A 12,772-nucleotide genomic window follows, 5' to 3' on the forward strand; every position below is an offset into this window, starting at 1 on the left:
GAAGATACCACCTTCGGTAGGAAGGCTGGGTGAGGCCACAGCTGGACCTTGTCCTTATAAAACACTGTAAGGCGATTCGGAACTCACCGCCACCAGGAAAGCGACCTCCAGGACAAGTAGGAAAGGAAAGGGAGCAGGAGCCCAGCAGCTTGAAAGGCGGGCCGGTAAGCCTGGAAAGGACCAGGTTAAGGTCCCACTGCGGGACAGAGAACCGTACCTGAGGGTAAAGCCTCTTGAGGCCCCTAAGGAACCTGACAGTCATGTCATAAGAGAAGACTGTCTGACCTTGGATAGGCTGGTGGAACACGGAGATGGCCGCAAGGTGCACTCTGATGGAAGAATGTGCCAGACCCCGGTTCCTGAGCTGTAGTAAGTAGTCCAAGATGGACTGCACTGAAGAACATGAGAAAGAAATGCCATGCTCTGACGCCCAGCAGGAAAACCTCGTCCATTTGGTAAGTCAGTCTTGTGGATGGCTTCCTACTTCCCAGGAGGACCTGCTGGACTGCCTCTGAGCAGGTACGCTCCTCCGGATTTAACCACAGAGCATCCACGCCGAGAGGTGCAGACTCAAGGTTGGGGTGTAGGAGCCAACCGTGATCCTGTGACAGCAGATCCGGATGGTAGGGAATGGGCCAGGGAGGGGCCGCTGATAGGCTCAGGAGCGTGCTGAACCAGTGCTGGTGAGGGCATGCAGGGGCGATCATGATAACTTGTGCCTTGTCCCTCTTGATCTTTACTAGGACCTGGCTGACCACAGGGATCAGAGGAAACGCGTACAAAAATTGGAGGGTGTAGCCGTGTGCCACTGTACTGAGGACCCAGCAGTCGAAAGTTATCGCCGACCACGCTGGGAGGAAAAAGGAAAGGTGGTTGCAAAAAACTGGGGAAATCAGATCCAGGAAATAGACTGGTAGGTCGCCCTTGGGTGTACCCTCAAAATGACTTTTGAGCTCCTTGCTTGAAGTGGGTCGAGCCCGACTGGGCAGAGGGTGGGGGCGAGTGGCTTGTACGCCATCTATAGCCCTTGGGCTTTTTGTGCAGCGGGTCCTGCCGGGGCTGGCTCCCTTGCCCCTGGGAAAGTTGTAGTTTGAACCACTTACGTGCCGGGCTCGGAACATAGAGCCACATGGTTTTTAGGGTGGTTCGGGAGTCCTTCAGCCCATGTAATTTATTGTCCGTCTGCTCTGCAAACAGGGCCTGGCCATCGAAGGGGAGGTCCTGAATTGACTGCTGAGCCTCGGAGAGGGGCAGCCAGGACACTCGGAGATGGCGGACGCCACAGTGCAGGTGGTGGAGTCTGCTGTGTCAGGTGCCGCTTGAAGGGTTGGCAGAGGCTGTACCCTCATTGAGGAGTGCCCGTAATTCTTTACGGGAATCTGGGGGGGAGAGGGGAGGATTCTCAAACATATTAAAGTTGTAGCGGCCAAGGAGGGCATGGTGGTTGGCCACCCTCAACTGTAAGCTAGACAAGGAATAAATTTTCCATCCGAAAAAGTCCAGTCTTCCAGAGTCTTTATTTTGGGGGGTAGTTCCAGGTTGTCCCTGGCATTCCCTGTGATTAACTGTCTCAACCACCAGGGAATTTGGGGCAGGATGGGAGTAAAGGTATTTGTGCCCCTTAGTCGGGACAAAGTACTTACACTCTGCCCATTTGGAAATGAGGGGCAGAGAGGAGGGGTTTTGCCATAAGGCACTGGATATCTTCAATACCCCTTTGTGAAGGGGAAGGGCCACCCTAGCAGGGACTGTGGAGGAAAGGACATCGAACAGGGAGTCTGCTTGCTCCTCCAACCTCCTGCAGGCCAAGGTTGGACACGACCCTCTTCAATGGGTCCTGGTGCGCCTTAGTGTCATCCTGAGGAACCGGGTGAGGGGGCTCCATGATGGCCTCATCTGGTGACGAGGAGGAGGCTGGTACCACAGGTTCCACGACACCGATTGGTGGTCCAGCAGGCTGTTCACCTTGGCCCACATGGACGTGCAGAGTCCTATCCCCTGGGGCCTCAAGCACCGGAGGGAGTTGTGTCGTTGAGGCCACAGGCCTGTCAGAGGCTCCTGACACCAAGTGGGCAGGCTGGGAGAACCCCCACGGGTTCCAGGGTACCACGGGCCAGCCACTGGGCAGGTTTCAGTACTGACGATGCAGGCGGCACCAAGGGTCTGGGAGGCTGCCCCACTGATGTGGAGCCTTGCTCTGGCCGGAGCAATTCCTACCTGGTGACTCGGATCCATTGGAGCAGCGACTTTGTGCCTGGCGATAATCACGGTCACGTCGAGGGGAGGACTGATCCGAGTGGAACGTGTGCCTCTGTGGGGACCTCGGTGATCAGCGGTGCTCAGCAGATTCACGATAGGAGACCAGCGATCCACACCTCGCGCTTCAGGACCGGTACTGGGATGAGGAGCGGGACCTGGAGGTATCGCGGACCAGGCGCCAGGGAGATCTCCCTGAATACGGTGACACCCTCTTGGTGATCACTGGCAGGGCCCAAGGCTCCAGTCCTCTGAACATTCCTAGGATCTGTAATGGCATTACAGTGACATGAAGGGATGGTCCTGACGTTCCTGCCGGGGAGCGCATGCCTCCATGGGTCTGTGCAAGGTAAACAGCGAGGTCTACCTCGAATCCCGTTGCCGGTGCCCAACATCCGGTGACCGTAGAGGGCTCTGATGCATCTGCCTCCCTAACTCTGAGGCATGACAGCTTTGAATGGGTGAATGGTGGCGGGACATCCCCCACACTGGGGAGCAATACCATTCGGGTGAGGGCGGACAGAAAGGTTCCAAGGAGGGCTTACCCCAAAGTCTGGGCGGCACCGGGAGCATCAGGATCTCCTGCACGGTCTGGAACACTTCAGGCGTCGAGGGACCTGAAGCTGATGAAGGCCCACCTCTGTGTTCGGGTTTCCAGGCAAGGAATGGGGTGGGCTGCATCGCTCGAATGAGCTGAGGCCCGACTTCCCAACAGGGGAGATGAGCTTCCTGGTGCAGATCTTAGCTCGCCCCCAGCCCTGTCCTTCCCCTTGCTGGAGTGAGCGCTGACTCCATCAGGCGTGTTTTAAGTCTGATTTCAAACTCTTTCTTAGTCCTAGGTTTAAAGGAGTTGCAGATTCTACACTTATCACTTACGTGCCCTTCACCAAGGCACCTGAGACAGCTACTATGCGGGTCGCGCACAGGCATGGGCCATTTGCAGCGATCACAGGGCTTAAAGCCTGGGGACTGGGACATGCCCCATCTCCTGGCTAAGTCCCCGACAGGACTAACAAAACTCTAACTACTGCTAAGGGCTAACTAAGTCAACTACTAACGATGTATACTAATTTTACAAGAAATCTAGTTCGTACGAATGAAGCCTAAGCAATGCTGGTAAGAGCAGAGAACATTCTGTGAACCATCACTGGAAGCAAGAAGGAACTTAGGGTCGGGGGGAGCCGACGGCACCCCTTATATCGCACCATATGGGCGCCACTCCAGGAGGTGCCAGAGCCACTGCCCTATGGATACTGCTGAGGGAAAAACTTCCATCACTGGTGCACGTGGTGAGCACACACACTGAATGTGGAATCAACATGAGCAAGCATTCAAAGAACTAAATATTACTGAAAGACATTTCAACCATAATTTGCCATTCGATACCATGTCTCTCTTACACTTATAAAACACAACACCAGACACTGATTAAATCCACACCAACTCTATATTAATCATCAGACATGTGAACATATAACCAATACACATGGTCAGAGTAAAGGCTGCATGTTGGTTGTTTAGCATGAGAATAGATAAAAATGTGCTTTTGTGGATAAAGGAAGGGATGTAGTTGTAGTTAAGAGGAGGAACTAATAAGTGGAGTGGAGATGGATGTTGAATAACTGTTGCTTATTCCGTTGGATTTTTTGTTTGTGTTGGTGGGAGATGTTCATTTTTTTATGCAGCCTTACTGTGTGTTTCTAACAGCTAAATGTTTAAATGTATTACATAAAGGTATGTTTACAGTAGTGTAAGGGCACAGTGGAAACTGTAAGGTGCACCATGAACCAAGAATGAGCCTGATCCTGCATGTGTTTAATATTGGGCAAACTAATAGAGCATGTGTCAGATCAGGCCTTAAACTCCATATCAAACACCAGAGAAATGCTTACAAACAAATAGGCAGGAAGCACAGTTAACAGCTATATAATTACTGGAATCAATTCATTTGTTTATCTGTGAACCTTTGAAGCCCAGTTCTACTCTCAGGTATATCCACACAACTCCAACTGACTTAAATGGGAGTTTGCGCAGCAGAGCAGAATTTGACACTTAGGTCTATGAAAACATACAATGCTGCCCACTGTTACACAGTTTCAGCATATTTCACCTTGAGTATGTTGCTTAAGGATCCAATCCTGTCCTCACTGACATCAAGAGGAATTCTGTCAATGGCTACAATGGGAGGTGTAAATTAGCGTGTCCATTTTTACTCCACCTGGTTTTCCTGTACTATTTTTGCTACTTGCCCACACTCTACCACAGGATGAGTCATGTGTACATCTGTCTAAGGATGTAGAAGTAAACTGAATTACATTCTTTTCGAAATCCCCACACACTGCTTGGTGTCACTTGTATTACCTATAGGATTAGGCTTCGGCGGAGGCAAACGAGGAGGGGGTGGTCTAGGTGGAACTTGTGACATTAACTTTGCTGGACTGTCTGAAACAGGGCATCTCTTGATCGTTCCTTGATTATCGTCTTCAGAAGAATGACCTTCCTGTGGTATGCAGATGGATTTAGGCTGAAAAATAAATATAACGATATTAATGAACGATACAAAGTAATCTATCTAGCCATTTATAACACACTCATCATGGTACTACTGTACCAGAGCTCTGCATTGTACATATCCCATGAGTGTACTGATAAAGAAAACTATATGCTCCGTTAAGCAAAACAAATGTTTACTGCAGAAAAATGCTTAGCAATAAAAAAAGTTTCTTGTACTAACAGAAAACTCAAATTATTAAGTAGTGCACTGAAATCATGATTGGCCTGCTGAAACATCACTACTCATGTCAGGTTCTGCAATCTAGGTAGTCAGGCCTGGTGGTTGGAGCAGTGGTCATAGCCGGACATAGGTTCAAGGCTGGGCCAAGGGTATCACTGATACCAGGGTCTGGGGACAGGCCATGGGTCAGAGTCTGTGGACAAGCAAAACCTTGATCAGTGTCAGAAACAGGCCAACAATCAAAGCCAGGCTGGAATCAGGAGGCGGGTGCAGAGCTGGTGAAGAGGCAAGGTAGGGCACGGACAAGGCTCAAGCAGGCTGGAACAAGGCTCTGGCAAGGCTAGGGCAGAAACAGGAACTGGATCAAGAGCAGGCTGGAAGCCTAGGGAGTCTAAGACTGCAAGGCAGCGGGCGGGTTCCTGGACAAGTAGTGCTGTTGCACAGATTAACTTGCAGCTCTGACAGGGTCACCTGTGCCTGGGGGTCATCTGACCTGGTCCCTGCTCAGGGATAGGCTGGTGCAGCATTCTTGAGGGCTGAGTCACTGCAGGCTCTGCTTATGGGATGAATCAGTGCAGCTGAGTTACTGCTATAAGACTCTGCAGCAGGCTCTGTTGGAGGAGTGAGTAATGGCATCTATTGAGGCTCTGGGGGTTCTAAAGGTCACACACCCCCAGCCTAGCAGGAGCTGCCACTGGACTCAAGCATCAAGACATTATGGGAGAGAACAATTAAAAAACAGTGACAGGACTGAAGGTCACAGGGTCAAAAGCAGGGATCCTGAGGGTGAGGCATGGCAAGTGAGTAAGCTGGCTGTGGGTTTGGCCCACAGCTTATGTCCAACAGATAATCAAATCAGAGGCATTTAAGATAAAGTATAGAGCTGAATTATCAGAATGGAGGCTGGATATCGTCGCCACTCTGAGCTGACCTTTGGTATCTGTGAAACATGGCCACAGGTCCCTTCGCTTTTGAGAGGACCCCAAATCAGTACATGGCTGCAGAGGGCAGTGTCAAGCAGACACACACTGATGGCACTAAAACTGTCACTAGCTCCCTCCCATCATCCACCTGAAGCTGAGCTGGTTCTTCTGTGAACTCTGTCAAAGACAAGGGCACTTCAATTGCACAGGAGGACCACTGCAGACTAGGCATGAGAAGGGTAATCCATTCATCCCATCTTTTCTGGTAACAGCTTGGCTATCAACTTTATACAGCTAGCCCAGTCAAGGAGCAGGGAGAACATGCCAATCATCGACAATTCTTAAACCCAGTCTGTGCCTTTTCGCGTAGTTGTTTCCCTTCTGTATACAGGCAGATCGGAGTAGCAGTGACCTGAGTTCTCCTGTCCTACTAATCCCTTTCCTTTTGTCCTTTTTTCCAATGCATTAAGTACAAACAAGTTTTCTTAGGCATTAGGCATGCGTCTCTCCTTGCTCTAGTTCTTCTTTTCTACCATACCTTGTTGTTATAACAAACAACAGAATGCCACTTTACATTCCAGTCTGGGTTCTAACAAACACATAATGGATTTACACAGAGGTGTTTTGTATTTTCCAAAATGCTACCCAAACATTAATTAACCCTCACCGTGTCAGGTGCTTCGATAACAGTGCTAAGCATGGTACAAATGCCTAAACAGATACACACATAATTTCCATTTTATAGATTGGCAAATAGACACAAAGGGAAGTTGGTTTCCCCCAACATAGAATAAGTCAGAGTAAGACCCAGGATTTAAAAAGTGAGAAATCTTCAATGCTTGCCTCACATCCCAAAAACTTGCTGGCTTTCATATTGCTCTTCCACAGCAGGCAAAAGACATTGAATCAAGTTAAACTTTTGTGTGTTTTTTTTTTTTAAATAAACATTGTTCCCATTTATGGCTTCAGCACTATATAGCAACTGATTTGTCTGTTCTGCATTTTGGTTATTGACTGTCCTACTCTTGGAACCTTAAGAACCCAGGTTTGTCTATCACTCTTGCTCATTACGTCAGCATGCACAGCACCAGCTGAAGATGGTGCAGAGATGGAAGTCCTTTCTTGGGTGCTGCCTTTACTGATACAGCTTTCTTGCCCTATAGCGACACCCATAGGACATTTCACAAGAGTTTGTGTCTGCTGTTCTGTGGTCAATTACGAGAAGTGGAAGACTCATGGTTAATGAATATCTACCGCACAAGGAGGCAGCCATAACTGGCAAGGTCAGGTTATGCTAGTTGCAAGGCTCTCAAAGGTCCCAGCTGTAAAATGGAAAGCTACAGCACTCCCTGCCGAGGAAGGGAGCAATCACAAATGTAACAGCAGATTCATTAGGCTAGAATCCACTGGAGCCAGGAACCCCATGGGCCCACTGAGCTGCAGAACTAGCTGGGCCAGTGGGGCAGAGAAACACTAGGCTCCGGGGGCCTGTGACTTCATCCAACCCAAGGAGAGGGCTGATGTGCGTGCTACTCTAGGGCCAGAATCTGCAGATTGAGGAAATAAAAATGAGATCCGTCAGAAGAGCATGAAAGGAAAAAAGCCTGTAAAGCAGAAAACAGCAGAGGCTGACAGCTCAAGCGTAGGCTGGTTGCAAGAGACTGGGCAAGATGGCATCTAACAGACTCTTAAAGGGCAAAGTTTTGATGCCAAAACACAGGCCTGTCTGCACAGCTAAAAGCAGGCATGGTTAACCCACCCAGCATTGGTGAATGGACACTCAGAATAAGATATAGGGGCTTTTTGCACCTTTTAATTTACTTTGAATGTACAATGAAATTGTAGATCAACTGTGTTAGTGTGACAGAATTTGAGATCTGATCTGTGCGCACAACCATTTAAGTATCCCATCATTGCATCTGAAATTAGTAGTCAAGACTCTTGCTGTGGTGGCCTTGTGGTGGGAATTCCTGCGCCTCCCCAGCCCCAAATCATTCAAATACCTAATCTAATCCCTCCCTAAATATTAATGGTACAATCAAACACCATTTCTGAATACCACAGATTATATTATACACGTTTCCCCAAATTAGAGATGTACACAAATAATTGAAAGATCAAATCTCACCTTGATAAATTTGGGGCCAAAAGAAGTTTTGAGTGAAGTTTTCAAAAGTGCTTAAGTCAATGAGACTCCTAAGTCATTTAGACACTTACAAATTTGGGGGGGGGGGGGACCACACACACACACCCACACCACAAACCCTTTTTAGCATATTTCTCCCCTTATGTAATACAGTGGAAAAACCTGCTTACCTTCGGTGGTAAAGGAGGTGGCACTTTAGGTTTAATTGTAGCGCTACAAAGAAAATAAGTACAGATCATTTAGAAGTTATCCAAATACAGATCTCTGACACATCCTCACAATGCTTTATTCTTGATATGGTCACGTAGGATTTATTTTTATATTTTTAAAACACTATACAAATAATTGAAACATCCTGAGCTTTTTGATCAATACCAGTGTTATTTCTAAATACTTACACTATGTATATTTTCAGTGTTGCTCCCTCCTTTGCCCCAGATACAAGCAGGAGGAACCCAAGTGCCCCCAGAGACCTCCCTCGAAGTCATGAGTGACTATTTTGAAATGCTCAGCTGTTGAGGCTATATGGACTTGTGCAGGAGAAGAGAGGAGAGATTCTTAACAGGGAGATGCAGAGAGGACACAGCGTGAGTCTAGCATGTGTTGAAAGGAAGAGGAGGGATTTAATACTTAAGTGGGGAATACAGGATATTAGTTGGATTTACTTTAAAAGTATTGATGGTCGTGTGGACTGATGATGATTATATAGGATTACGGGTGATGGGGTGGTGAGGTGTGCGGAAAGCGACCACACCTGGGGACTCCACATAGCTGTGCTGTGGCTGAGGACAGCGCATGCCTAAATGGCAGCTCATCCCATACTGGCCTATTGCCATTGCTGACCCTGTGGCTACTGAATGGCTAAAGCATGTGATGCCGACCTAAGTCCTTTTGACACGTTTGATTTTTTTTTTTAAACTTGTACATCTTGACAAATTGGAGAACTGGTCTGAAATCAACAAGATGAAATTCAGTGAAGTGCAAAGTACTACACTTAGAAAGGAAAAATCAAATGCACAACTACAAAACGGGAAATAACTGGCTAGGTGGTAGTTTTGCTAAAAAGCATCTGGGAGTTATTCAATTTGCAATCCACTATATGAGTCAACAATGTGATGTAGCTGCAAAAAAGGTTAATATTCTGTGGCGTATTAACAGGCGCGCCATATTTAAGGCAGGGGAGGCAATTATCCTGCTCTATTAGGCACTAGTGAGGCCTCACCTGGAATACTGTGTCCAATTTTTGAGGCTACACTTTAGGAAAGGCGTGGACAAATTAGAGAGTCCAAGGGAGAGCAACAAAAATATTAAAAGGTTTAGGAAACCTTTTTGAGGTTGAGGAGGGGTTAAAAACAAAACCAACCCAAAACTTAGGCATGTTTAGCTTTGAGAAAAGAAGACTGATGGGGGACCTGATAACAGTCTTCAAAGATGTTAAGGGCTGTGATACAGAGGACTGTGATCAATTGTTCTCCATGTCCACTAAAGGTAGGACAAGAAGTAATGAGTTTAATCTGCAGCAAGGGAGATTTAAGTTAGATAGTAAGAAAAACTTTCTAACTCTCAGGGCAGTTAAGCTCTGGAACAGGCTTCCAAGAGAGATTGTAGAATCCCCATCACTGGAGGTTTTTAAGAACAGGTTAGACGAACACTTGTCAGGGATGGTCTAGATTTACTTGGTCCTGCCTTACCACAAGAGGCTGGATGTGATGACTTTTCAAGGTCCCTTCCAGCCCTACATTTTTATGATTCTATCATTCTATGATCTGTTTATGTTTTGTATTTTGAACTTTTTTCCAATCTTTACTGTACCACCTGTGCATTTGCAAATAACTATGATGAAAGCAGCAAACATCATTCCTTGGACGGCTCATGGACCTGACCACTGGATTCTTCGTCTCAACGATATGCAAAGCAGCAAATCTGTTCACAGCATACTATTAACCTACTATTCGGTAATGTGATCAGTAATATCTTCATTTTTAACTTTTCCTTGCAGAATTCTGTGTGGACCTGAGTTCTCATGAAGCAAATATTCAACAGCCTGGTCTTGGAGAAAAATATATCAACATAAAATGAAAAGCTATTTCAATTTTTTTTTCCATTACTGTGTTGTAAAGGATTCGCTGTATTTTTGGTCTTGCATTCCTACACTGTTGTACAGCCTGTTCTGTTAAAAATATATTTCTTATCTTTTGGAAGTATAAAATATTTAGTGTGAATAATTTTGAGAATGCAGCCCTGAAATCTTGAATTCTTGCACAGAATTTTAACTGCTTTTGAATTATGAATTAAAAAAGGGTTAAGAAAATATCCAAGAAGTGAGAATTTTTTTGGAAAACTCTTATCTTCACTTGCCTGGTTTCCCTAAGACTTTCCAGAGAAGTTCTATCCCAGTATAAGATCAGGTTGATTTTGGTTTGGAGAAGGGAAGTTTGAAGAGGAGTTCAGAATCCAGTTTATACTAGGAACCTTGTTTCATCTTTAACAATGAAAGTAACTACCTTCTCTCTCATTTACCCTCACTCAAATCCTCTATCATATATTGAAGTTAAAATCTTGAAAAATTTCCTTTACATCCTTCTCTGCATCTCAGGCAGACATCAAAGGATGCTGTGTCATTGCTGGGAGACAGCTAATCAACACCTTTTATGTATCAACACTGGTTGCACAGAGGCTACTGGCCTGGATTTTGTCAGTGGAATCAACAGCATGGCTAATGCAAAGTATCAGAACTAAAGGCATAGGGTATGGATCCTGGATATCAGTGCATACAGAGCTCCTACATCCTTGAGGAGTCCGGGCAGCATCAGCATTAGGACACAGCTTTGATGTACTTGAGTTGATGCAAAAAACTTCAACACAGCCAATGTGATATGAAGACACTATTCACCAGAGTATCCAGGCACTCAAGATATAAGACCTATGAATCTTTCCTATCTTCAGGATTGTGGATTACATCAACTTGAATGTGGCTGGGGTAGGATGACACTTTGATTGCTTCCAGGAATCAAAGGCAAAGGTGGTTGCCTGTCAAGTGAACTCTTCAATGATGACTTGGTCTTGTGGAATTTGTGTGAAATAACAGAAGTGCTGAGCCCTCAATGTGCTCTGGAGAAAGACACCAGGAGTTCAGCTGAATGCCTCACCTGTACTGAGGCGGAGCTTTGGATTCATTCCATCAAGCTGATATCAGAAGGACTGATGCAGAGCTTTAGCGACCAGATGACAGCCATGAATGTGGAGAAGACATCCAAACTATGGAACATCTAGTGAACCAGTGCCCTTCAAAATCTTTCTCTGGAGGGACATCCTTGATTCATCCAAGTCACCAAAAGCCACAGAGTGCATGACAAACTTGGATGTCAGCCTTTACTGTTGTTTTTCAAGTTGCCAAAAGAACAAGTAGAAGACTGACCCGTTGGGACTGGACTGTGGCTCACTCAAGGTTGAAGCCTTCAAGGCTTCTTGCCAGACTTAAAAAGTTTCAGAGAAAGCCAATACCGACCTTCTGGTTCTCTCTCTAGGACCTGACTGTTTGTGGGGAAGTCTGTGAGCAAATCATGGTCCTTTTGGAGGCAGAGAACACACCAGATGTGTCTGTCCATAGGGAACATGGTCAGACTGAACTCAAAATATCTCTCGAAACTACTGGGCTCTTTCTTACGTATCCTGAAATAAATAATTAAACAAACCATAGAAACACAAAAGCCACATGAAGACATTGATGTGAAAGTTCTGACTGAGCAGGAGCTAGGAGTAAGGATCCCTAGCGTATCAAGCAAAGCAGCCAGTGCAAAGTGCTTCAGGAAAGCAGGAGCCAAGAGATTCAAAGTCCTGAGGTGGTGCTGACTACAGACAGACTGAGATAAGGAGGAAAAAAATGTTAAACAAAACTTAAGAGACACGAACTGAGCATTAAAAGAGGCATCAAGCTGAGCTGGTTGCAGCACGGATAGCTGCAATGCTGTTGCCTAACATAGCTTCTTCATCAAGTGCAATCAGAATGGAACTGGTGGAATGGAGAGCTATGGGGACACTTACATTCCACTGCATCAGTGGCCTGAGCTATCCCATTTGAACACACAGCTTTGAGCAAACCAAGTTCCTTGGTCATATGTAGGGAGGGCATGGATCCAAGAGTAAGTTCTGTTCAATCTTATCTTTGAAGATAATGCAGGGTTGGGGTTTTTTTTGTTTTTTTTAAAAATCATAACGTTTTAAAAAAAAACAAACCTAGAAAATTCTTCTTAGAGGAAAAAATGATTAAGAACTTTTCTACATGCGTCACATCTCAAATAGCATATGTGCCACCATTATGAAAAGGTAACTCATAATTAAATAAAACAGGAGTACTTGTGGCACCTTAGAGACTAACAAATTTATTTCAGCATGAGCTTTTTGTGAGCTAAGCTTCACTTCTCGGATAATGAACACACAGACAGGAGATATATGATTATAGATACATAGAGAGAACATGAAAGGTAGTAGTATGCATACCAGGCAGGAGAGTCTAATCAATTGAGATGAGCTATCGTTTAAGGAAAAAAAAAAATTGAAGTGATAATTAGAAGTGATAATAAGATAGGGTGATAGAGGAGAGGTGTGATATGATCATTTTCAATTGGTGTTATAACATTACAACCATACCATTAATAAAATTCTGCATATTAATTTTGTATTATATTTGTCTTTCTTTGCAGTTTAATTGTC

General features: G+C 45.6%; 2 protein-coding genes across 9 annotated transcripts in view; one reads left to right on the forward strand and one right to left on the reverse strand.

Moving 5' to 3' along the window:
- The window catches only part of TMEM178A (transmembrane protein 178A), a 156,296-nt gene that overhangs the window by 46,930 nt on the left and 96,594 nt on the right, over positions 1-12,772 (forward strand). For 4 of the 7 annotated variants that reach the window (XR_005597201.1, XR_005597199.1, XR_005597202.1 and 1 more), the window contains 2 exons: positions 744-913; positions 1,198-1,484. The gene's annotated coding sequence lies outside the window, so the exon portion shown is untranslated. Of the gene's footprint in view, positions 1-743; positions 914-1,197; positions 1,485-8,497; positions 8,647-10,058 lie in introns of those variants that run through there. The other 3 variants (XR_005597205.1, XR_005597204.1, XR_005597200.1) reach the window with 3 other exon arrangements.
- MAP4K3 (mitogen-activated protein kinase kinase kinase kinase 3) overlaps positions 1-12,772 on the reverse strand; it is a 130,004-nt gene that overhangs the window by 40,067 nt on the left and 77,165 nt on the right. For both annotated transcript variants that reach the window (XM_039532999.1, XM_039533000.1), the window contains 2 exons: positions 8,230-8,272; positions 4,618-4,780 (listed from right to left, as the gene is read on the reverse strand). In XM_039532999.1, coding sequence (XP_039388933.1) covers positions 4,618-4,780; positions 8,230-8,272 — 206 coding nt within the window. The remainder of the gene's footprint in view (positions 1-4,617; positions 4,781-8,229; positions 8,273-12,772) is intronic.

Source organism: Mauremys reevesii, linkage group 3 (assembly GCF_016161935.1).
Source record: "Mauremys reevesii isolate NIE-2019 linkage group 3, ASM1616193v1, whole genome shotgun sequence".
Classification (NCBI taxonomy): domain Eukaryota; kingdom Metazoa; phylum Chordata; order Testudines; family Geoemydidae; genus Mauremys; species Mauremys reevesii.